Source organism: Miniopterus natalensis, chromosome 4 (genome assembly GCF_054644295.1).
Source record: "Miniopterus natalensis isolate mMinNat1 chromosome 4, mMinNat1.hap1, whole genome shotgun sequence".
NCBI classification, from domain to species: Eukaryota; Metazoa; Chordata; class Mammalia; order Chiroptera; family Miniopteridae; genus Miniopterus; species Miniopterus natalensis.
Window position 1 is genome coordinate 57,170,351 of NC_142084.1, and position 27,285 is coordinate 57,197,635.

The window sequence follows — 27,285 nt, forward strand, 5'->3', positions numbered from 1 at the left end:
ACAATGGTGGTAATGGGGACTGGGGAGGGGGGTGGGATGGGGTGGAATGGGTCATTGGGGAGATAAAGGGACATTTGTAATATTTTAAATAAAATTTTTAAAAATTGTTATATGGAAAAATAAGTATGTTGGACATTTCTATGTCAATATCAAATTTCAATCTTTTTTCAGTGACCACACGTTTTTAGTTTTGCTGCTCTGTGAGCCCTACTTCATTTATTAGGATAAAGACATTTTAAAAATACATATTATTCGCATTGGGATTTTTACTGAAAAATATAATTAAGGAAACTAAGCTCCCCCAAATTTAATATTTATTTTTTTCCTCAACCAGTATATAGGGATATCATATAACATTACCGATTTATTTAAAGCTATTTATGGAAGATAATTTTAATGTAAAATAACTTTTAAAAATATAAATCACGTTTTTTAGTTCTACTCAGTTGTAAATGTCTGCATAGTTTATTGATTTGAAAAAAATTAAAAATCAAAGTACAAAGAATACGGAAGGTTGCTAATACAAAGAATTATCCATAAATGAAAAGTTTAAGCTACAGCTTTAAACATTACAGTAGAAAAATACATACAATATGTGACACATCACATATAGTACCCACATCAGTGATTGGCTACTGCCACAACGTATGAACAAGTTTGTGCCTAGTTATACAATTTATCTCTATTAGATGTTTGCTGATGTTCATTTCTTGGTGTTTTCTAAAATACATTATATGAAGATCTAGACAATTTGTTCTCTATGGCAGAATTAAAACAGAGCAAGATATGGCAACATTCCAGTATCTCTAGGAAATATTTATTAAGCTCACATGGATAAATTTTGTTCCAAACTAGAGCTCTGGAGTTAGCAGACAGAGTGAATCCCTTATACAATATTTCTATTTTGTATTTTGTCTAAGTTATAAGAGGAAATGATTGAATTAGAAATCTTGTGCTTTCACTATTATTAGCTTTAATGATTGCTTTCAAATAGGGTTACCCAAAGCAGCTGCATTTAATAATCCTATCTTAAAAGTCCTGACAGGGAAAACAGAAAAACATCACAGCTATTTTTACCTTTTGGGATTATGGCTTTGAGCATATGAAAATATTTATAGTGAGGCTTCGACAAAATTAGTTTCTTCTTCATAGCTATACATAGAACACTAAGTAACTTCTGGAGATTAGGGAAGAAAGGTTTCATTGAAAGGTAGGCACTTTTTAAATTGGTACAAATAAACAAAGAAGTAATCTGGAAAAAATTACATTTGTATTTTTTTCCTAATGAACTTTTCTTAAATATAACATTTTAGGAACACTAACTACCCTTTTTTTCTGTAACTATGAAAAATTTCATTCCTGAGATTTTGGGGACTCAAAGTTCTTAAAGTAAAGAAAAAGTAAAGAAATATTTTTCCCAGATGGGAAGCTGAACTGTGGATCAACCGCTGAGCCAGTTACATTCTGTCTTCTTTCCATACATCTGATTTTTCATTTAGGATGTATGCACACTGTGATTTATTCCATAACTACTGCCCCCAAATATGCCACAGCTTTAAAGAGCTGAAATGTTCAGTTGAAAGATGGTATATAAGTAATAAGTAAAAGTTATTGTTACTAAAGATTTGCCATTGAAGGTAGCCTCGCTCTTTTAAAACGCTAATATCGAAACAAAATGAGGTTTCTTTTACATCTGGTTTGATTTAAATAACAATTCAAGTATCTCCTTTGACATGCTGTTCTGAAAAACATTAATATTTATGAACCACAAATTTAAATACATTTTTTGAAAAGCAGAATATTCCTTGAATATCCTTTGTTTTGATCATTACTTAGACTATAAGGATCAAAATCTAGCTTTGGTCCACATCCTGTTTTTGACAGTTCCTAATTTTCTTATCCATATACTTGAGAAATCAGGTAGACAAAAATTAACATCAAATGCATAAAGTGTCATACAATAACGTTTCATTATAAAAGCTAGATTCAAATGAAGATATGGCCTGAACATGTTACTTGTGCTTATTTTCAGTTATGGCTGATACATAAGATGTTCACTGAGCTTTTACATTCAATGGAGTTGCATCATACTCTTGAAAATGAATTCCCTTAGAAGTTGTGATCTTCATAATAGCGCCATTTAAAGCATCATCTTCAATGAGTATTATTAATCCATTGGCAATCATCGATGGGCTAGAAGCAAAGGAAACACTGGTATTTTCAAACTGAAGATGAAGGCATAATTTTCACTTCATTTTTTAGTTCCTTTTAAATAATTTACTACCTTTAATATGTAATAGGGAAATGTATATGGGGAAGCTACTGTTACCTCCATTTTTTATTCAATTAGATATTAACTAAATTATATGATAAATGTAGTGGTAGACTTCCATGCCTAATCTTCTGCCATTTTGACAGGAAGGGTTTATAAATTTATATTTATTATTTACATTGACAAGATTATTATTTTCTCATCTTTATTCTACCAGTAGATCTTAGACTTATCAGATAGACATGTTATTGGAGTAGAAATGGAAAGAATTATAGTTAACATTTATTGAATATCTGTTATTGATCTGTTGCTGTTTTAAATACTTTATGGATCAACTTATTTGTGGACTTTCAAAAGTCCCTTAAGTTTTAGTATTATCCCCATTTTACATGTGAGAAAACTGAGTTTGATGGATAAGTTCATGGTCAGAAGTGGAGCCAGGACTTGACCCCAGATGGTCTGGTTCCGTCAGCATGATTGCTATGACTTTGTACTGTGAAACTCCAACTGCTCTAACTCAGACACCACTCACCAAACATGTGTGTCGATACCCCGCTTATTATAAAAATGGTTGAAGTTAGGGTGCATATGAAATTTCACAAAGAGTTATGTAAAGATCGCTTGGAATTTAGGCAAATAAAGAACTATTGCTTCCAAAGGTAACTAAACATCATTTTTTAAAACAGTATCTGATTATGGCTGACAGTATTAATGATGCAATGTCTATATCTTAAAGCAAAATTCATAATGTATAAACACATTCTACTCAGAAACCTAGAAGAAAATATTTTCTTTCAGAGAGTTTGCTAAACCAAAGCTTTGAAGTTTGCATTAGTTTCTCAAATTTAAAACCTTATTTTTCACCTAGCCGGCTGTGGCTCAGCAGTTGAGCATCGACCTAGAATCCAGGAGATCAGAGTTCGATTCCCGGTCAGGGCACAGGCCCGGGTTTCGGGCTTGATCCCCAGTGGGGGGCGTGCAGGAGGCAGCTGATCAATGACTCTCTCATCATTGATGTTTCTATCTCTCCCTCTCCCTTCCTCTCTGAAATCAATAAAGATATATTTTTTAAAAAACAAAACAAAAAACCCCTTATTTTTTCCCTTTTTATTGTTTATGGGTAGATAGTAACTTGCTCCATCATATGAAAAAAGAGATAGGTATAGTGTTACTTACTCCAAAATCCCATAGTATTTCATCAGCTCCTTGATGTGGTCCTTATATTCTATATATCGTCCCATGTTTTCTTCTTTTTCAATGGATTCCAGGATGGGTGTATTGACAAAGCCTGGGCATATGGCATTCATTCTCACACCACTGTTCATCAGATTAGCAGCCATCTGCCAATTGGAAAAAGAAGGTTGTAGGTTTCGATAGTTTTGCAAATGCACAGCATAGGACAAACTGATAATTAAAGCTATTCGAAAGCCCCTGATGTGAAAAATACTAGTCAGATATCCTTCTGGCTTTGTAACAATGAAAATGTTAAAGTTGGCTGGTAGCAAAAAGTAAAAGCATATGTATAGAAAGTGCTGATTTAATTCTTGAAAGCCTCATCTAATTAATTTTAAAAAATTAATATTACTGGACAATTCCTGAAAATATTTAATTATCTAAGCTGCTCTTATCTATTGAATTCTGCAGGAACCTGAATGCAAGTAGCTGAGGCTTAAAATGAATATCCCGAGTTTTCTCTCAACGATTAGGGTTGTATAACAGAATATTTGCTTCAAAAATACTGTTAGTGGAATGTTTTAAGACTTTGATTCAATCTAAAGATACTTTTAATTAACTGGAAGACAAATTTAAGTATTTTCAGACTAACAATCTTTGGCTTAGTTTTCAACCCACTGATTTACTTGAACTGTTTGTAAAACAAAATGTAGTTGATTATTTGAGGATTCTATTTGCTTACTTACTACAATGTATTTGTAACCCCCCAAAATCAATGCTCATGGAGCTTTTGGGGTCATTTGTGGACAAGCACAGAGCAGTGAGAAATCTGAGTTGCCCAATGCTGATGTTCCAACTAAGGCCGAACAAAATAATGCTGTTTTCTTGTTTCAGCCCTTCTAACTATAAACAAGTGTCCTTTTCACGGTGTATTTAGGCCATGTTTTTCTTATTTTTGTGCTTTTTGTTTGTGATTTTGCTATTTAAAATGCCACTCCTCCCCCAACCAAGCATAATGCTGAAGTGCTGACTAGTGTTCTTAAGGCTGTGACGTGCCTTACAGAGAAAATACGTGTGTTAGATAAGCTTCACTCAAGCATGAGGTATAAATGCTGTTGGCCATGAGTTCAATGTCAGTACAGTGCATGTTAAATAAGGTGTCTTTAAACAGAAATTCACATATGTATTTCAAAATATGTTGGCCAGAGGCTCAAAGGAACTTCTCTAATTCAGTGTTTGCAAGTGATTTTATAGAACATTACCAGAAATAAGAATTGACTGTACAAGTTTCCAGTCTTACAATTATAAACATGAGATTTCTGGTCTTTGAGCTTTATTTTGCTTTTTAATACCTTTATGTATTCATTAAAAGTTGAATTAAAGATTAAGTCTTTGCAAATTAAATTAAAATTTCCAATGAATTTAAGATTGTGAGAACTGCTTATCTTTCTTTTTTGATTGAATATTTACTGCCCACACATCTGTTTTCTTTATCCCTAGTATTTCTTCTGTTGTTAATATTTCTCTCTTCATCTGTCTGGTCTCTCTGTCTCATCTAGACTAACCACTACAGAGACCTCCCAAGGTCTCCACCTCTTCTACACTTGTCCTCTCAAACATATTCTCTAAATAGCAGCCAGAATGGTCTTGTTGAAATGGAAATCTGATTTTGTCACCCTGTGTTTAAAGAAAAAAACATTGATGGCTACCATTTGAATAGAATCTAGGCTCATTACTACAATCCATAAGCCCCTCTTGATCTGGCTCCTGTTACATCTTCAGTCATTCCTCATCTACTTTCCCTTGCTTGTCTAGCTTTATCCAAGGTGCCTTTTTTCCAGTTATTATGAACAGGCAAGCATTCCCATTTTATATTATCAATGCATGTGGTCAATTAGGTCTAAAATATTTTTTTAAGCTCTGTACACCTTTTGCGCTAGGCCTCCATGGAGGCGTCATCTTTGACTACTCTACCAAGTGAATTCCTGCCCCACCCCTCCTGCCTGCCCCCATGCTCTCACTCATTTTCATGGCATCTCCAGTGACAGGCAATGGCTGAAGCATACCGCAAATTCTATTTAAGGAAGGCTGAAGTTAATACTTTTTAGATTTGGAGTCCATTTTAAAATTAAAAACCATCTTCCCATTATTTAGCCCTACGACATTTTTCAATAACGCATCTGCATTTGGAATCTACTTCGTTTTAAAATTATCTGTTCTTTATTTGGTCCTTTATGTGATCTGAAACTATTTTTTGCAATAAAGATTGAAGTATAGTATTTTTCTTTTACTCAGATGTATTGAATTCTGAATGTGCTCCTCTCGACTATATAGAACTCATGCTACATATATGTACACAGAGAGAAAAAGAGACATGGTGGCTGTCGTATCCTCACCGCTGCTGAGCGTGTGAATCCAATTATGCCATGCTTTGAAGCACAATAGACAGGCTGTTGAGCAACCGGCATGAGTCCTAAAACAAACAATAAATTTAAACAATTTTATTAAACAATAAGCAGACAAAATCTAATAACTGCTACGACAAAGAATAATTTGTGCCTGTTCATTTAAAAATTAATTTAGAAAATACATTAAAATAATCACTAGACAACTTTGTAAAATTCACTAGTCTTAGCATAGTTCATCCCTTCCATGATCTCTATCTACTGCACTCTCCAGAATTCATGGTAGGTAAGTTACAGCCAAGGGATGCAGCTAAGAGTGATAAGTAACTTTTTCTGTCTCCCTGACTTCCTGTCAAGAGAAGTCAATGTTATGTAAAACATAAAGACAATCATCTTTAAATCCAGTAAGTTACCATCTAATTTTCAGTCTTTAAGTCTGGATTTTTAAAAGTATACATTCTACATTTTTTTTAAGGACTTCCAAATGGCTAAAGAAGTTTAAATTGCTTACGTGGAATTTAGAGATTATTATTTATCATCATTATAAATTAGTATGCATTTCCCTGTCACCAATTGCACCTCTAAGTGTTTAAGAAAAGTAAAAGTTAACTTTCCATTTTGATCTATAATAATGCCTAGATCTTCTCACTCTATTACCTTGGAAAAGAAAACCAAAAATCTATAGTTCTATTTTATTTCCTTTCATAATCATGTACTCAACAACAGAATTCAAGCAATATTAGAATTTGTTTAATTTTCCACATATACACAATAGTAACTAATCAAAAAAATAAAATAAAATTCATGGTCTGGAGAAAAAGTAGTACTGTAGCATATATAGCATCTTTTCTTCCCTACCTACTGGCCCAATCTACCCTCCCCTCATGGCCCAATAAAGCAGCAAAAAAAACTTGCTTTACTCTAGTAACTATCACCATCAAGCTTATTTCTCCTAATTGTCAATTCTCCACCTAATCAACAGTAAGACGTTTAACTGAACTATTGTTATATCTTGATTTTTAACTAATTGCTTGAAGTAACTCATTTTCACGTTTTTAAAATTCATGATTTCTGAGTCAAGAAACAGCGATCTCAGGTTACTCTAATGTTATTACTATCAAAAGCCATGCTAATTATTCTTCTAAGGCATGCTCATCTCCACCCAGCTAAATAGTCCCAGAACTCCACCAATCAGTTGAGCGTGTTGTGTCAAAGTCCAGCAATAAATGCAGACTTGAACAACTCCCTGGGTGCCTGCCAAGAGCAGTTTAAATTCTGAGAATGATAGTTCACACATTGTGTGTCCACCCAGTGATCTCAAAGTACTGTAACAGGTGGTTCCTTCTTGTTTTGTTTTAGTTTTTAGTTTAAGTAAAATACGTAAGTTCATTAAGTTCGGCAATATCAGTCAACAAGAAGTCACGGTGTCTGCACTGGGTACACAGTTGTATTAGGAGTTGAGATAAAGGCAATAAATAGTTGCACCAGGCATTGCTGCCTCCTGTTCTTTGAAGTTAGTCACTGGTTTACCCTCTCCTTAAGTGTGTCTCAGACAAGGGCAGTGTGGTCGCAGGATGGTGTTCACCGACTGCAGGAAATGCAGAGCGCACCTTCATCAGAGATCAGCTGGATGACACAGCCACCAAAAGCACAAGGATGCTGTTCCGAAGTGTTGTTGAAGATGAATTTGGAATGAATTTTTGTTACGTACATGGAGGTACTGAACTTCTGAACACTTTAGTTCAAAGTGTCACAGAAGTGCAAGAAATCAAATACTGTTATGTCGTTTCTATTTAAGAAGCAAGCACAAGGCACATACTTTCCTTTAAAGGTAGAACTGAAAATGCAACCAGAAAGAGAAGAAATTTGTTTGCATTTTTAAAGTGGCACCTGGTTTTATACATCTTCTTGTAACATTCTAAGGACATTTTCACTGCTATCCTACAAAACATTTACTCTTACATGATCTCATTTTTTGATATCATGTAGGTCAAAAGCTGCATAAATTAATTTTAGATGTGAAGAAATTTAGTCTCCTTTTCTCTTTACAGTATATATTTTTTTACAGGTTTAATGAGTTACAATTGGCATATGATATAACTTTTGACATATGTGTACACCCATGAAACCACAACCACAATCAGGATGATGGATATACATATCCATCACCCTAAGTTTCCTCATGTCCTTTTGTCATCCCTTCCCTCTGTTTTTCCGCTCCTCCTAGGCCACCACTGATCTGCTGCTTTGCGTCACAATAGGTTAATTTCCTTTTTTCTGGAAGTTTATATAAATGTAATCATACAGTGAAAACTCTTTTTTTGTCTGACTTCTTTCACTCAGGATAATTATTTTGAGATTCATCCATGTGGTAGTGTGTATCAATAGTTCATTTTTCTTCCCTTTTTTTTTTCTGAATGGTATTTCACTGTAAGGTTAAACCCATCAAGTGTATATACATTCACCTATTGATAGATATGTGGGTTCTTTCCAGTTTGGGGGGGTATTACAAATAAAGAATTTTATTTTTCAATTATTGTATTTAGGCAAGTTGCAATTAATTTAGCTAAATAGAGAGCTTTTCTTTATCTCCATAGTACATGTGGATGTTAACTCTTGGTTCGGATGTTTCCCCACAGGTAGGATGGGTTACCGATTGGTAGTGTTTTTTTCTCCAACTTGCCTTTCTTTTTTCTTTTTCCCCCCAATGATATCTGAGCTTTTTCTTGGCCTCTTGCTTCCCCAAGGGGTGCCCCACTTCTGCTGCCTTAATGCCTCAGAACTTTGGTGGTGGTTGTTCTCAGACACCTCTTTGCTGTCCACAATCCTGTGAGTGGTGGTCTTTTGAATGGATTGCGTGGCGTTGCTGTTGTCCAGTGCGTCACCAAGATCGAAGTCCTCCCCTTCTTCCAGCCAGCACCGGTCAGTGGCAATCTCAGCCTCCAGCTTGACCTTGATGTTCAGCAGGGCTCAGACTCCTGGCCTGGCGCTGCCCCTCTACGCCTGGCTTGGTCAGCTCTGACTCTAGGTGCAGCAGGATCCTGCTGAGCTGTTCCATCTGCATGGCACACTGTGTCTCCACCTCCCTCAGGCTGTTCTCCAAACTAGCCTTCAGTCCAGGTTAACCTCCAAGGACTGGACTATATGTCTCAGCTCCATTGCTATCATCTCAGCAGCTCCTATGCCAGTGGTCTGAGAGGTGACCACTGTGGTGTTCCTCTCAGTCTGCCACAAATCTGGTACAGAGTCCTAACTTGGTTTAGTGTCTGGACCTTGGCAAACTGTAGACTATTGCTAACCCTAGTTCAAAAGGTTTTATTGAAGTGCACTTATTTAAGATCTGTGTGGTTAGTACTTTTCAAGTACAAGGTATGAGAAAGTAGTATTTAAATATACTCTACTGAAATGTGTAAAACCAATAGGAGGGCCCTGGTGCAGGGATAGTGTAGCAGTTCACTGGGTGAACAGTCAGGTCAGCCCTATCCAACTTCAGGGGAGTTTTGCCAGTATAATGACACAGGACCAATTAGCTGCTGTCATTAATTTGGGTTTTTTAAATCTTGGAAATTAATTCCCATATGCACAGGGAACTTATTTGTCTTAATATTAAAGGACTTAAGAGTAACAACAAAGCCAAGGATTGTGACGAGAAAGTAGTCTCTAAAGAAATATTGTTTTGTTTAATGTTGTGAGAAATCTTTTATTTGTGCTTAAAAATGAATAACTTACATTTTAAAAGGATAGATTTTTCAATACTTATTCTAGGCCCACCATTGTGCAAGTTTAACTATAGAATTGTAAAAAGGCTCTCTACAAAATATAACATGTCTAATTTGTAACAGGTTTATGTCAGTCATAACTGTAGTTTTAGAAAAAAAATATCAATAGAGGGAGAGATTCTACCCACAAAACACATATTTTCTATAACCACTCTGGATAATAACACCAATGGCCACAGACTGATGAGATAATTATACAAAAATCAAATGCCTGAAAAGTACATGTGTAATTATAAAAGAAATAAGGAAGTCATTTAGAAAAATAAAACATAATTTCATTTCCACATTTGTTCTTCCATTTTTAATATTCTTTCTACCCATATTTAAAAGAGATAACTTTAATCTCTACATCTCATAGAAGATAAAAAGCTCAAAAAATTGTGGAAAAAACTAAAATCTGCTCAGATAGGGCAATTGTACTGGGTCCTCAAACATTTTATTTTAAATAAACAGAAATCCTGTAAAATAGACTATACAGAAGTGCCACAGAAATTCAACTAAGAAAAATAAATTGAGAATCTAAGGGTACTGATCTTTGTCTGACAAGCTGGAACTCGGCAATGCCAGAAAGCAGGAATCTGAATCCCTCACATTTTCTTTACCATCAAAAAAACACAGACAGGCAGACACAAAAACCCCCAAAACACACCAAAAAAACCCTGTTTACCCATCTTTCTGTTTTTAACCACCACTTCTCTAATATGAAGGTAAAAAGAGAACTACTGAGAACCTATTTATCTATGTGCATGCAAAAAGCTGACGGAGTCACTGGCGGACTTCCTCCTCTGATTTTCCCACATAATAGAACATTTTATCTGATGTTGCTTTTACCCCAGTCTCATGTTCGCCATAGACAAATAAGGTTTGAAGTGTGACTTGACATAAAAATTGGCATAAGCTTTCATAAAACCACTATATCTTCTATAATTAAAATCGTTCCAGGAAGGTAACTTTAAGAATTTACATTGTTAATTCTCAGAAAGTTGCTCCTACTGTTCCACCCAAATCTGCCTTCCTCACAGTGCGGTCAATGACTATACTGAGATGAGCTTCCTAGCCACTCAGAGAATATCCCTCTGCAAACTGGGGCCTGGCTCCTCAAAGTGAGGTCCAAGGGACCAGAATCAGAATTTCAGGAGTAGGATTTTAGAACCCACCCCTAGACCTCCTGAGTCCAAATCTGCATATGAACAAAGTCTCTAGGTAATATCTATGCATGTTAAATTCTAGAATACTGTTCATTTCCTAGTAGTCTTTTTATCCCCCATGCTAGAAAACCCTAAATCTTTTATCCATTCCTCCAAAGGTCAATTTATAACGATTTAATCTTTCCTACTTATTCCTCCTAGCCTGTCTTCTTAATAATATTAAGCTGTAAGACAAAATGAACACCATGGAAAACTTTGCCAGTAGTAAGCAAGAAAGTTGGCTTATATATTCATAACAGTTAGCATCTGGCCAATTAAGATCCAGAAATGCAGGTTCATCCATCCCATGACATACACTAATATAGAGCAAATAAAGTAGCTTTTATTACTACTGCTAATTCTCACCAGATTTTCCAAGTTATGAAGCCTATTTGATATTAGTTGTTCAACTATAAATTGAAGATTTTTAAATTGGCCTCTATTGTGGGGACTTGCAAAGTTAAATGTGATATCATAGAGCCAATAGTTTATCTCAGTGCCTAAAACTTGACAACGCTAACTACATTAAGCCCCGTGCCTCAGATCAAGCATAGTGGCAGAGGTGGTACCATGTGATTTTCTTATTTTTGGCCTGGAGATGAAGAAAAGTGATCAATGTTTTTTGCCAGAAATTTCTGGTCTGTTATGACATTCCAGTCCAACTGCTGCTCTTTCGGCCGTGGGAGCCCCAACACCTTGCAATTCAATATCATGTTTCTCTTTACATGGTCTATGCTATGCTATTTCGTTCTGCCGTATTGATACAAGATATTGATTATATAGTTCTTGGCATAGAAACTTTGCCTAGTTACTTTTATGTCCCCATGTCTTTTCTGTAAATGCTCAACATATGTTTGATTAACTTGAATTTGTTACTGAAAGTAGTAACTTTAGCACTTCCACCTTAACACAAACTGCAAGCTAATTATATTATTTTAGATGAAACTTCTAGCACAAGTGAGTATGTCCCTGGGTTGATATTTAAGATATGCTAAAAATATTATGATTTTCAAGTGTTTTCTTGAGACTCAAATGTTTTCAACTCAGAGTAAAGAAGGCTCTCGTGGGCTCTTCCACGAAATGCCACTGAGTCCCTCAGAGGCACGGAAAAAGCCCCAGAACACCAAGACCTCAGTACTGAGTACGTAGGCAGGTGGAAGCAGGATTATAGGCAAATTCTTTTCCCTGTGACGACTATTTTGTCTTTCCCACCATTTTTAGCAACTAAGTATACAGGAAGCACATTTGACTCTTATGGGATGTTTTATGGGAACAAAGACACTTAATTACCAGCATTAAACCAGGCTTCATTCTTCTCTGTTGTTCCTTCCAACTTTTTCTCTTTTAATAGTTTAGGGTAAACGTGACAAAATGAGTGCAGGTTTACATATTACGTTTACAAATACAAACTCGTATAGAAATAAATGTCTATGTGGTTGGTTAACAAGGATCAGAACAACTTCTGGGTCTCCAGACTGGAGCACACCTTTCCCTCAGCATGCTGAGGAATCTCAACTTTAACTACTCCTGTGTTTGTTAAACTTATTAATTGCATTTGATACTCGGTCTGAGTCAGTGGTCATTACTCATTAACTTCTCTTACCAAACCAGTATGTCAAGGTTTTTACTATGACAGTGAAGGACTCCACTGAATCTATGCAAGAGATCATGATGATAGACTGGTTGAGTTGAATGTAACCCAGAGCTATGCCTTTAACAGAGCGAGCAGTGTGTGTTTGGGGGGGGGGGGGGGGGGGGGGAGGGAATGGGAACAGGACAAATCTGTGGAGGAAAGTTCAGAAAACAAAAGGAAGCAAACATCAGAAATACTGTTCCTACAATTTTGTCAATTACACCTCAATAAAACTGAGTGAAAAATAATTTGACTCTAGAACTCCTCAAAGACATTTTGGTCATCTGACCTCTACCAACATGCTATGACTTCAAGGGTATAAAATTGTTGATAACATTTCTGAGGAAAGTCTGAAGCCAGAGAGGTCCACAATTTCTTCTATTATTACAAAATTTTCAATTTTTGTCCAACTAATCTCATTATGAAAAGAATAGAAGCTCTTGGTGAGTGGATAAAATACAAGGCAATACATTTTAATATTCTTTCTGAGATGAGGGCACCTTCGTGACAAAGCCCGGGGTGGGCAGAGAGGTAAAGCAGAGGCTACTTAGGTTGGCCACAGGCAACAGGAAACAGTGTAAATGCACGGGGTGGAGGCTGGGCATTAAGAAGGGAGGGTGCCTCCCTTCATACTGATGAAGGTACTGAATCCAGTAGAAGGGACAAAGATAAACTATTTTAATCACTATAAACAGAGTCACCCTGCCTATCAGGAAAAATATCAGAGGGAGAAGCAGTTTGGAATGCTATGATCTTCATTAACTGTAGGAGTGCAAGAATGGTCATTTAAAACAAGAACAATCTTATCATTGAATTTATAGCCATTCGTGGTTCTATTTGCATGATTAGAGAAAGATCTACTCGTGTTTCCAAATATTGGCTCTGAGATAGGTAAGAAGAGAATTAACACCCAGGAGTGGGTGGTGTGATAAACCAAGCTCTTAGCCAGAAAAGCAAAGTGGGCCTCTAATTGTAATCCTTAAATTGCTCTTCTCAATGGCATGTTTTGACTTGAGACTTTGGTAAGCTCCCCAAATGTTTTCAGGGCTTTACTCTGTGTGTCAAATGAGGCAGAAATTTAGGATTTCACTCAAGGTTTAGTAATTTTAAGATGAAAGCAGTGGCTCCCATACACCAGCAGTATTTGACAATCTGTTTTCAGCACATTCTGGCCAGTCAGGAGTATTTACTCTAAATCTGTCTTGATCTGATAGCTAAAACATTAAATTTTATTTTTGTTTTCATTTGCATCATTATGATTACTCATGAGGTTGATCATTTATTCCTGTTTGTTAGCCACTCATTCTATCTGTTCTGTGAATTGTGGGTTTATGCTTTTTGCCAATTTAATTGAAAATATAGAGGTTCTACCTTTTTTACTCTTATTTTTATTCTGAAATATTTGCTTCACAAGAAATAACCAAAGACCTCAAGATACCTAAGGTATGTTTCTTGGTAATAAATATATCTCACCAAAATATCAATAATGAATTAAAAAAAGATTAAAGCAACACCCAGGAGGTCTGAAGATACTAGCAAATTACACTGGCTTCATCACATTGTAAGCATTTTTTTTTTTCACTTCACAGATAAAGATGGACACGGTTAAAGAGATTAACAGACACACTCATAGATAGAAGAGTGAGATATTCCAGTGGTTAGTACATAAGAGGTCTTTTATCAGGCTGCTTGCACATGAATTCCAGTTCTACTGCTTCCTTGATGTAAAAACTATTGCAAGACACTAAAACTCTCCTGCCGCAGTTTCCTCATCTACAAAATGGAGATTATAAAATCGATTTCACGGGGTTGTTGTATGAAATGAACTAATTGCATACACAATATTTAAACTAGTATCATGTAAACAGCAAGTGCTCAATGAATGTTGTTTATTATATATTTATATATTCTTATTGGATAAAAGGCAGTACTACATTGCATTTCTCTATTTATGGTTTTTAGGGCAAGTAAACCTTCTCTTACAGTACAGAATGTATTCCAGAGAGTCCTAAATTGACCCAACCCCGAGGCCTTCTAGCCTTCCTAAGAAGAAATCAATGCCTCCAGTGATCCTGGGCAAGGGGTTCCCATGGTTCAAGCTTTGCTAGCCCTCTTAGCTTTAGAGAGATAGTCCATGCAATTTTCTCTTAACCACCACCCCAGGTTTTTTCACATTTATATTTTAAATAAAACATTAAATATTTTTGTTAATTTCCAATCATTTATGTATTTTTTTATGGTTTTATTTTTAAATTATGTAGATTTAGCCTTGACAATTTACCTTTAGGGTTTAAGCCTCTCAGAATCTAAAACTTGGTCTTTTCTGGGGCCAAATGTCTTAGTATTGCCCATGCTCTTACCTCTTAATATATCCTTAAAATTGAAATGTTAGTAGATGTCATATTAGGAATAACTGGATTATCCTGAACAGATTATAGAATTAGGTCTATAATAACTTTAGGGATGCCATTTTGTCCTTAAGCAACCCAGAAAATGAGCCTTTTTTTTTTTTTTTTTTTTTTGAGAACTTGTAAAGAAAGAGACTCCTAAGTCTCCACTGGTGGCAGGCGTTGGTGGTTTAAAGACCATCTAACAATGATTCCAAAGGAATGAGGAAAATGCTGAGAATCAGACACTGGCATGGTCACAGGTACCTTCAAAATTGACTGCCCAGGTATTACTGGAGCTGGGAGGTGGAGAACAAGGTCAGAAGGTGCCTATTGTGAAATGACCACACGGGCTGAAACCAACCAGATCATTTAAGAAAATCTCACTATTTTTGGACATGAATAATTTAGACTTGCTGTCACTATTGATCAGACTTCTAAAACTTCATACTACCTCTTGAACTATTCAAGAACCATTGATTTTTTTTTTTTTCCTAGAATTTTAAAAGTAAGGGATCTGGCTAAGTAGCTCCAAAAGTTCCTGCCAACGGACCACTGATAGCTACTATTGAGTAATATGATAGCAGCTGATAGTAAATCACACTGCTCTGAGTAAAGCAGTTCGGATTGCACATTGTGACAGAGCTGATGAACTACCCACAGGCATCTACTTTTCCTCAGGCACAAAGCTGGACTGCATTTCTCAGACTCTCTTATAGTTAGATGAGCCACGAAGTAAAAATCCAGACTGGAATGTGAGCAAGAGTGAAGTTTGCCATTACTGGGTGGGGGGTTTCAAAAGAGCAGCTTTGCCTCCTCAGCGTTATCTTTCTGCTGGAAAGGAGTTCACCAATGGTTCAGTAACCTAGAAAGCTCCATGGCAAAGACAGAGCTGCCGCCAGCCTTGTTTTCCAGATCACTGCTCATAGCAGAGGTTCCCTGCAGCAAGAACCTCACCCTGGAATGAAATATGAGTGAGGAATAAAAGTATTCTATACTTAAGCCATATGTGCTTGGGTCTATTTATTATAGCAGTTTAGCATTGAAGGATGACACACTAGGCCACCCCCAAACAGGCCACTCTGGCATGAGAATTATTTCGAGGGAAAAAGACTTGAAAAACAGCAGGTGCAAGAAAGGCACTTGGACCTCCCCTTTCTTCCTGAAAGCAGGAGTTGAAAATCGAATGTAAAAGATGCCCTACCTATACAGGAAGAAAGAAACATTTTTATCACGAGAGATCAGGAGTCAAGAGAAACCTGTACAAAAAAGACCTGGTTATCTTCCTTTGATCTTCCTTTGCTGTCCCTGTATATTTTAGTTGCTTTTCCACAATTGCTTCTCTTTGTTCAACCTAGATTATAAACGCTTAGGCCTCGCCACTTCTTTGGGTCTTCATTTTCCACTGGAGGTTCCCATGTACGTGTAAAAATCTGTATGCTTTTCTCCAGTGATTCTATTTCATGTCAGCTTAATTCTCAGGCCCAGCCAGAGAACCTAAGAAAGTAGAGGTAAAGTCCGGCCTCTGGACAGCATATCTCGACCGTTACATCTGCCCTATTTTAAAACTCCACATTCTTACTAAAATCACGTGGGAGTAGAGATACCTTAACTTTGTGTGTACTTTTCACTTTGCCAAAGGTGCTTTCACATGTATTACTGATCAGAAATCTCACAACAACCTTTGAAAAACAATATATGTGTGGGTGTTTTAAAAAAATAGTACTGCAGTAAGATAACTTAAGAAGTCACAATTTAAAATAACAGAAAATAACATAGAGTTCAAACTTTTGATGTGCAATAGAAAATTCCATAGAGCCATTAAAAACACACACAAAAATAAAACAAAATTTCAATTTCAAACCCAAGATGATAATAAACATACTCTGAAGATTTACTTTTGTGGTCCAAATAACCAATAAGAAATTATTAACAAAACAAGCGTCCTTACCTGCCAAAGATGACATATTGATAACGATGCCGCCCTCACCTCCGTTTTTCTTACTCATATAATCCAGCCCAAGGTAAGTTCCACTGATGACAGAAACCTAATCCAGGGCATGAGCGGGGAAGCAACACACACATTACACTCTGTCATAGAATCACACGCCAGTATTTTTATTACTACCCCAAGCACCTAGGCAGATTTCTGCAACTGTTATCAATGAAGGGTTTTGAAATGGCTTTTTTTTTTTTTAATGTTTTTATTGATTTTAGAGAGAGAAGAATGGAAAGGGAGAGAGAAACATGGATGTGAGAGAGAAACATCGACCTGTTGCCTCTGGTACACACCCTGACTAGGGATCGAACCCACAACCTGGGCATGTGTCCTGACCAGGAATCAAATTGTCAAGCTCCAACCAACTGAACCACACTGGCCAGGCCAAAATGGCTTTGGTTTTGTTTTCTAAAGCTAGTCCTTAATCTGGATTCTCTTTTGTTTGTCTAAAGTTGTGGAGCTTATCACATCCCTGCAAAGCTTCACTTAGTGGCCCACTCTAGATTTTATGATAAACATTGTAACCCTAAAGTGTTTTGTCCACTTTAATTCAATTCTTAGGATCTTTAAGAAGATCTATACATTCTTCTTCTTTTCTAATATTGGATACAAAGTTCTTTTACCCTTATTAGAAGCCTATAGTTCTCAAGTCCAGGAAGTCTACATTCATCTTCTCTGTTTAATTATCTTAGATCTCGCAATATATAATAGTGGATACTGTTAGTTTTCTACAGTTTTTCACTTGCTTCTTTTCCCAATAAAAACTCTATTTTGCATTTGTACCTACTTCTTCCCCATGCAATACAGAGGAAGCTGATGTCCCAGAATTTCTGATAGTGTAGACAATGATTAGTCTTATTCAGTCGTGGAAATCCAGTTCTCCTTGCCAGCGACTGGTTTAAGAGTGGGTATGTGACCCACTTCTGGCCACTAAGACCTGAGGAGCAGCCGGCTGGAGGGGATGGGGTGGGGCTGGGGTGGGGAAGGGTGGTGGGAGAAGATGCTCATGAGAAAATTTTTGTTACTTTTAAGAAAACCAGAAAGAAATGATTGTATTACTCCTCTTTGCATTGCTTTGTGTGGTTGCATGGCTGGAATGAATATTGCTAGCATCCTCGTGATGCAACTAGCATGAAGGATGGGGGTGGAAGAGCAGATAAGAAATTGGGTCCTGATGGTATCGCTGAGATGCAACGTCTAACAGCCCTGACACTGCAGTCCTGTTGTGTGAGGTCACATAACTTTTACCCAGTTTGAGCTGGAGCTTTTCTGTTACTTGGGACATAGGGTCTTCAGTAAGGCCTGTCACTTAATCACACCCATGGCGGCTCACAAGTGTGCTTTTGATGGTTTACTCTGCCTCACTACTCATCGCCACGTGTAGGCACCTTTTTGCTTTACTCTAACATTTAAGCATCCACTCCCCAAAACAGCTTGTGATGTGAAACTTATATTTGAAACTCTATTTTCTCATTTAAGAACTCCTCTCCCTTCCAACTCAGACTTCTAACAGGGAAAAACTTTCTTTTGACACCTTAATTCCTACTTTTTTCATTCCTTATAAAACTGCAAAGAAAATGATACAATAGCTAATGAGTCTGGAACTGAGGGCCATCTTAGTGTTTACCGTCTTTTAATTTAAAAAGCCCTTTGGCAGCTTTGTGAAAAGCATTCAGAGTTGCATCTCTACTAAATAAGGGTTTAGAACAAAGACATAAGTTGAAGACTATTCACTTAAGCCGTGTGTCAGTTTGATATTATGTAGGCTTAGAGAGGATGAGTGAAATCTCCACATGATTCCCTTTAAAATGGAGACCCAAAGCATTAATGGTTTATATAAGAAGGAAAAATCGTGGAAGGCTGAAATTACTGAAGTGAGTTAGATGCTGTTAGCTTCTGCCCAAGTCTCCAGCATGTCTAAACAGAATTTGTTTACTCGTATTGGCACTACACTTCCATTCTCAGGCACTTCCAGCTCTGCTGACAGCCCACTTTTGTGTTTTCATCTATCTACAAGATGCAACCAGATAGAAAATTTGGGAATGTGTAAGCTTTATTGTAATTTTTTTTTTAAAAGCAAGATTGATTCCCAGGTCTTTGGCAGAGGAGGAAGACAAAGGATACTTTTCCCATCTATTCACAGGATAACAACTAGCTTTTCAAATGAAAACATGCTTGGACTAAATCTACAAGACAAGGTCTATTGCTTTGCCTTTCAGGTTCTTGTCTTTTCTCCAATCCAGTTCTCAAGGAATATACTAATATACATGATCTCTTTTTTTGAAATCCTTTTTCATTATTATTTTTCATGTTCAATATTTTTCTATTTTTGCTTGTTTAGGAGGTAAATATTATTGTCTTCCCCCTTGCGGAAATTACTTACAATTTAGCAAGTTCTGCCTAACCATAATAATTCAACTGGACCTTTAAATATTTTGGAGTAGCAGTAACAGAAAGTAGTTATTAATTTAATTTGTAATGAACATCTTGGTAGCCAAGAAAAGGGAGTACATTCGACAACGATGTTTCTATCCATTTTTTCAGCTTTTCATTTAGAGGTAAAGTAGGACAGAGGAACCCAACTCATATAGAAATGAGATAGTGAGAATGAAGAAAATGTAGATTTTTATACTTTGGAGAAGAAATGCATTTTATTGAGTGAATACTATGTAGTAGCACTATGCTGGGTGTTTCATACAAATTATGGCTTATTTAAGCTTAACCATCCTCAGAAGTTATCTTCATTCTTCCACAAACTGGGAAATTCAAGATCAGAGATATAAAAGTTCATAGATTCTAAATTCAAGACTAAACTCTAGTTTTGACTAATTCTAAATGCATACCCTTTCCAAGTTCAAATCTTTAGTCAACTCTTGTATTTCAGCAATAACCATCTAATTTGTTTAAATTTTATTTGAATATATTTTATTTCGATACATTAGTTGTATGTCCGAAATAGATTGCAAATCCCACTTTGGTGGGAATGAATTATTTAGGTTTATTAAAGCTTCAGAATGTAAAATAAGTACATTACAAGGTGCCCTTATCAATATTCAAAGTTAAATCTACCTCTGCCCAATTGCCAGAGTAACATTTGATAATTATACAGACTTCTTTTTGAACATTCCTAGTAAGCTCTGAGAAGCTATACATAAGGCTGCTGTGGCAGCTTCAGGCTAAGGAGGAAATACAGAATAACCTAATGGTAACATAAGACTGGGAAGAGGTTTACTGTGTGTCCTATGTGGCTAGAGTGGTGAGATCAAAGAATAAGGAAGGGGTAAGTTTGAAGGAGTCAAAGTGGAAGGACAGATAATACTGTTTGGCAATCCCGATGTATTAGGAAATCATCCAAACAATGTGTTAAAACACAAAACTGAATATCCCTAGATGTAAAGTATCACAGAATGGCAGTTTATTTATCCAATAAGTATTAATTGAACATCTACTCTGTACACAAAACAATAATTTTCTGCCTTGAAAGAGCTTGGAGCATACTATCATAAATTATACATGTATACAAATCATTCTAAAATAATAATTTTAATAACATTTAAAATTTGGTATATCATATAAGAGTAATATAAATATGTTGTATGAGATTTCAGAAGAGGGAGAGATGTAGTAAGGTCTTTTAAGTGGCTACTCACAAGGATAGGAACACAGAAAAATGTGCAAAAGAACATAAGAGATTGTATAAGGAGGCAAATTACATTCAGAACAGTGTCTAAAAAATTATTATATAAACCACACGCAAATATTTGCATTATACTAACAGAGATAATCAACCTGGAAGGAAAATGATTGGTCAGCCTCTAATCTACTCTTGCAATGGGTATCTTAAGTAGGAGGCAAAGTAACATGTTTTTTAGTTATATATGGGTAACAAAGGTTATATCTTGTTCTATGTAAAATTAAACAAATGTCATCAGTCCCTGGTGTTAAGCTAAGGAGTGGTCTACGTCAGAAGAGTCCAAAGAAAAATTAAAGGCCAGCTAAATTTCAATAGGAAGAATCCAGGAGAGTGAATTGTAACTAAACAGGTCAAATAAAATTCCCCTGATCTTCAAGAATTTCCTATTTTCAGAAATGTAGGAGCTTCCCAGCTTGGAGCGGGTATTTATTCACTTAGGCTATGTTCAAGCAAACATGCCCTCTCAGCTAGATGAGGACAGACAATTCGAATCCTTTGTGACAATCTTCACTATTTTCATGTTTCTTATAATAAGTCTAATCATTGTACACTTTTCTGAGATCTGATTTCTCAGAGGAAAGACACAGTAGGAGTCCACTATGAATCCATCGAATATAGAAACTTTATACCCTAGTGACCTTTATCTATAAAATATCTGTAGATATATATTAATGTTGAAACTCTCAGAAATATCAAGAGTGATACTAATGGGAGAAAGCTGCTGCAGCATGATTGGTGCTTTTCACTAGGATAGCTCAATGCAAAAAAAATTCTTGTCACTATGTGGTTTGGAGAGTAGCTTATAATTTTATTTTCTTATAATATTTCTATTTTGTATAAACTACAATCATTTACAAGTAGAAACACAAATATAAAATTAAATTAGGTATAACTAAACAAATTCAATTGTGTATTGAACATTGATATACCACAATAAAGTATAATTTAGCCAAAAAATATAAGTATGTTTCACAGTGAGAAAATATTTCACTTTATTTTACTTACATTAGTAGGTCAAAGTAGAAGAAAAATCATAGAATTATCTTAACTCAGGAAAAGCAGTTATTAGGTTTCTCTAAACACACACACATACACCAGAAAGACTTTGAAGGAAGCTTGACAAGTAGGTCTTAAAATTATTTTGAAATATAATGATATCCAGGAACACCTGAGACATTTTATATATATATATATATATATATATATATATATATATATATATATATATATATATCTTGATTTCAGAGAGAGGAATGGAGAGGGAGAGAGAGAGAGAAACATCAATGATGAGAGAGTCATTGATCGGCTGCCTCCTGCACGCCCCCGACTGGGGGCATGTGCCCTGCTGGGGAATCGACCTGTGATCTCCTGGGACCGAGGTCGAAGCTCAACCGCTGAGCCACGCCCACCCGGGCTAGACAAATTTTGAAAAGAACTGAAAGGAGAGTGTCCGTATTTTCAAATGGTAGCTTTTGTTTTCACTTAAAGGAGTTTAGCATTCTATCAAATTTGGGGAGCAACTGTGTAATCTTATCAAAGTGATACTTTTAGATTCAGTTCCTGTGAATTAGTGTAATTCTCATGACACCCATCAAGCTATTAATCAATTAAGTAACTGCTCCTGGGAATGCTGATTCAAGTCTGACATTTATTGACCAAGCACTATTTTCAAGATATTGGGCTGATTGGTGAGAGGAATAAAAAAGAACATAACACAGTTTCTTTTTTGAAGGAGTTTATAATCTCCTGGTTGGATGTCATGAAGTAGGGGCCACTCCCTGTACTTTACCTACACCCACTTTGTCAATGAGAATGACTTTAGCAAGGGCAGGGTCATTCCATGCGCAGCTCAGCTAGGACATTTTGCTTTAGCTAAGGTTTGGGTTTTACTAAACCCCAATATCTTATGGCAGGTGGGTTTATGAAATGGGATAACCAACAAACATGTGATACAATGGATGAAACAGAAATTTTACTTCCCAAATCTACATTTTTATAACTTAAGTAAGAGCTAAAGAGTCATCAAACATTGTGAAAATTACACACATACACATGCACATGCAACCACACACGTGCACACATACACCAGCTTTCAGGATCAAAACCTTAGTAACTACAAAGTTCAAAAGGCACTGGCCTTGTTTTCTGTTATATTCCTGGAATTCAATTAAGATTTATTTTTGAAATAAGTAAGTTAAGCCAGGGTTGGTACTTTTTATTTCCGTAAAGGGCAGGATAGTAAATGTTATATGTATTATATGTCATAGGGCCTCTGTCACAACTACTCAGTTCTGCTACTGTAGCATGAAAGTAGCCAGAGACAGTGTGTAAATGAATGACTGTAGCTGTCATCCTTTCTACATTTCTTTTCACTTTTTCAACCATTTAAAGATGTAAAACCACTTTTATCTTGCGGGTCATACGAAAACAGATGGTGGGCTAGTGTGGCCCGTGGGCTATAGCCTGCCAATTCCTAAGTTATGCAATAAACTATGTTCCTTTCCATATTTTCTTTTATTATTTTAAGACAGATTCATTTTGTAATTAAAAATCTCGAATACCTTCCTATTTGTAAAAGGAAATGCCTTTTTCCGGCTTTCTGTAACTTCTCTTTTTCTGTAAGTTGTTTCTGTGACTATAAGAACCATTTCTCTTGAACAAACAGCACATTCTTAAACACTTTTAGGCAGTAAGCATGGCAGAGATAACTTACCAAATTAATCTGCAGCGTTTGCTCCCAGTTTTTCTCATTATTTACTCCGGCGTTATTGACCAAAATGTCCAGTTTTCCAAAGTAGTCCACAACTTTTCTGAAAGTATCTGATATCAAAAAGGAGACATTACGGATAGGTTCTTACTTTCCACATACACGGATAAGTCATATCCTATATCATGAAATGAATTCTTATTTCTCCACCTGATAGTGAACATTACACTCCAGACCGTGACTCAATGCCTTACGCCTCATAGGGTGGCTTGTGAGCCGGCAGCATCCATCAGCCTCACCTGGGATCTTATTAGAAAGGCGGAATCCGGGACCACCCCAGACCTGAATCAAGAACCTTATCTTTAAGGAGACCCATACATGACTCGTATGCAGTTTGCTAAGCAGTAACGTAAGGGCATACATCTTAGAGAACTGAACCTCCTAAGCTGAAGCTCTCAGAAGTCATTTGAGCAGCCAGCGCCTCTCTGTCCCTAAAAAGTTAGTGAAGCTTTGTGGCTTAGACTATGATAAATTTAAGTTACATTATCTTCATAAACTGCAATATTAAATAAGTCATATTATCTTTGTAAATTGTGATATTAAACACATCTTCTTATGTATTCCAATCCATTTTCATACTTTCAGGGATTTTGAGATCCTAGTAAGTACAATCAACTTTTCATTCAGTGGATTTTATTTGGTCGCTGTAACTTCAGTGTGTACTCTATCATTCTTTTCTCTTTCTCACTGTTATTACTACTTTGTATTACTAGTTTGTATAAAAACTGTGTTCAACCAAGGTAAAGTTTGCATGGATTCTGAGGCCTGAAGGTCACTCATTCCATGGTACAACTACATATCCAGTTCTTGCAAACCCTCCTAAGCCAGTTCACACTAGGTTCTCCTAACTTTGTGTTGAGAAACACATTATTTCTCAGAGTTGACTTTTACATAGTTCTATTGATTTAAACTGTTTCCTGGGGCCTTTTACCATTGGTTCTAGTTCTATTACTTGAGACTATAGATAATAATTGTGGTTGCTCTTCTAAATGACAATATGTGTTCTCAGGGCTTGGGGCCAACATATGAGTTCCTTGAAAAAAAATACATCCAAGTGAAATCATAGAATTATTAACAACCAGCAGACTTATTGAGGAGGGCATGGATTAATTGATTCCCAAATAGATAATTCCTTATGCAAGTTAATTGTCAAAAATGGTGCCAAGAGTTTTTAATGTGTGCCATTTGCAGTGCCCTTTACCATACTGGAATGGAAACAACAGAATAAAAACTGTTTACTTCTTCATGGAATTTTTAAAATGCTTCTTAAGATCTCAAATTGTGTCTAGAAAAGGACCTCTAGTAGAAAACATTTAAGAAACATTCTTCTTTTTTTTTTGCATTCCATCCTAAGAATGTTCCCTTCAGAACTCCACATTCACCTTATAGGAATTAGATTGTTCAATATGTATGTCTAATTACTTCTTTAATTTTCTTTTCTCATTTTGTTCTCCACTGCATTTCTTATATTCTGCCCTTACAATGTATAATACACCTTCTTCTTTCTGACACACCACTGAATTTTTGGCTCAAGCAACTTAATAATCTAGCTCTTGGTGGAGTTTATATGCTGTGGTGCGCTTTATAATTTACCTACTCCCCTCCCCCCCACACCCTAGGGTTGCATTTCTTCATTTATAAAATGGGTTCTGTCTTGTTCTTCTCCAAGAACATTTTCCCCTCTGCTTTTTTATGATTTCAATGAAGCCTCCCTTGGCCACATGTCTAAACCGTTTCAAAAGCTGTAGGCAGCACTAAATCCTGAAATTGGAAGAGCCAATGCTGTGTTTTCCTGAAGTGCAAATAAGTGCTGATGTCCAGACAACATGTGGATTTCTCATGACCACATGCCTTCTCCTGGCCACTCATTACGTGCCTGAGTTCCCTCCTCCACAATCACTTATCCTTAAGGAATGTGTTTACGGCCAAGGTACTAATTTTAAATAAAGAAAAGCAAAACAATTAAGGTTAAATGTCATATGTGAAACTACATAAATTCAGAAGGAAATAGCTTCCGGATGATCTACACTGCTGCTTATTCCATCCTGCATGGATGCTGAGATTTGGCATGCCTCTATCCTTGATCCAAAATATTACGTGCAATCTACAAAACTGTATCCTCTGGTAAAATATGATCCACCAGGCCTGTGTTTATAGGTCTCTTCTACTCATGCTTGCAATCCATGTTATAGGTCTTTATTAGCATTTTCAGATTTTAATTACATATCTTTCTTTAAAACAATTTCCCTTAACCGTAGGGGAACACTCCTAACATGCTGTTATATTTTTAGTCTCTTACAGACTATCCCAACATTTTCAGAGAAAGCACACTTCAGTGATCCTTTAAGAACAAGAGTAGCAGAGTGACTTTTATGGAAGTTTTTTGCTTCCTTGATAAAAGATGTGACCAACGATTTACTCATTCTTTCAATAAAGCTCTAGGAAATACAAGTATTTTTTTTCCCCAGAAAAAAAAGTATTTTTTCATGCACATCTATGGTGACCAATAGAGGACTCTATATGACCACATCTGTTTATATGCCAATATTGTCCCCAATATTTCACAAGTAGATTGTTCTCTTTTAAGTGAGCTGACGGAAACAGGAAAGCAATGAGAAAGACTGATAGAAACTTTTCTTCTGCCATTCTAACACTGTAGTATAGCCATTACTATTTTGAAACTACCATCTCATAGGGGAAAAAACCAAAGAGAACATGTGGTTAACAGCATCTAGCATGTCTGTGATGATGACCCTTGACCTTGCACTCTAGTATGTTTTAAAAGAAAAACACTGCTACATTTAATTGTCATCGGGCTCTGTGTCTTCCAGCTTCCTGGGGAAAGTTTGCCACAGTCCCTTAGCCTTTGTTGAACTTTCCAAGTTCCATCTGCAGTTTCAATCATTTAATAATTACTGTTAGCAGCACTGACTTTGAATACACAAAGGAATTTTGATTACATTATGTGCTGCCAAATGACTAAAATAAAAGGATTTCTCAGGCAGGCTTGCGTTCCTTCCCTCTACGTGTTTGTGGCTCTTGGGATGCCAGCAGGCAACACTTCAAGTGTCTCATGGAGCCGAGCGGTAGGTGCTCCCCGGGAGCCGGCTGCCTGCCGCTGGCGGGCTCTCTGGCCCCTGGCCGCCTTCAGGTTACGGCTTGTCCCAGGAGCGGTCCGCGCTCTGGATGCGTCCCCTCTTACCTCTCAGTTGTTCCTGGTTGGCCACATTGCAATGGATGAACAGAGTCTTCTGAGGCTCAAACTGCTCATCCAGGGCAGCTTTACACTGCATGCCCACTTCATAATTCCAGTCCACCAGCGCTACCTGCGGACAGAGGAGAGGAGTCGGGGACCTGCGCAGCCCCAGGGGCAGCGCGGGGACGGGACACAAGCAGCAGGACGCTCCTCTCTGGGACCTGGCACTCGGCGATTAAAGGGCAGATTTTCTCCCAGCTGCTTCCGAGGGCTACTCCGGAGCATCAGCCTCGGCAGCTTCGGGAAGCGACAAGGTGGGCCCTTGGGGCGCGATCTCCCCGGCTCCCCGGGCGCCCCCCGGCCTGGCGGGGTGGGGGTGTGAGCGGGGAAGTTCCCGCGGCCCGGCGCCGCTCTTACCTTGGCGCCCTTGTGCAGCAGCGCCTCGGCCACCGCTCGGCCGATGCCCTGAGCCGCGCCGGTCACCAGCGCCACTTTGCCGTTCACGTGCATGGTGCGGCCGCTGCTCGGCAGCGCACCGCCGCGGCTTTTATGTCCGGGCGCGCGCGTGCACCCCGGCCCCGCGCCCCCTGCGAGTGGGCGGGGATGAAGCCGGCGGCGCGCCGCGCTGTGTCACCTTGCCCTGAGCGCTGCGGCGCCGAGCCGCGCGATCCCTGCCCTCCTGACTCGCAGCTGAGCCCAGGTCACAGCCTCCCCCGTGGGCGGACGGGAGGCGCAGAAAGGCCGCTTCAGAGAAAGATCGCCCTCCGTGCACAATCCTGTAATGACCACGCGT

General features: G+C 37.3%; 1 protein-coding gene across 1 annotated transcript; it reads right to left on the reverse strand.

The window, feature by feature from the left end:
* Positions 1 to 442: 442 nt before the first annotated feature.
* On the reverse strand, positions 443 to 27,002 carry HPGD (15-hydroxyprostaglandin dehydrogenase). Its single transcript, XM_016200284.2, has 7 exons — positions 26,910 to 27,002; positions 26,499 to 26,622; positions 23,243 to 23,349; positions 16,788 to 16,884; positions 5,842 to 5,918; positions 3,449 to 3,612; positions 443 to 2,193 (listed from the first exon to the last, which is right to left on the reverse strand). The coding sequence occupies exons 1-7, from the start codon at positions 27,000 to 27,002 to the stop codon at positions 2,055 to 2,057; spliced, it is 801 nt and encodes a 266-aa protein (XP_016055770.1). The 3' UTR covers positions 443 to 2,054.
* Positions 27,003 to 27,285: the final 283 nt, after the last annotated feature.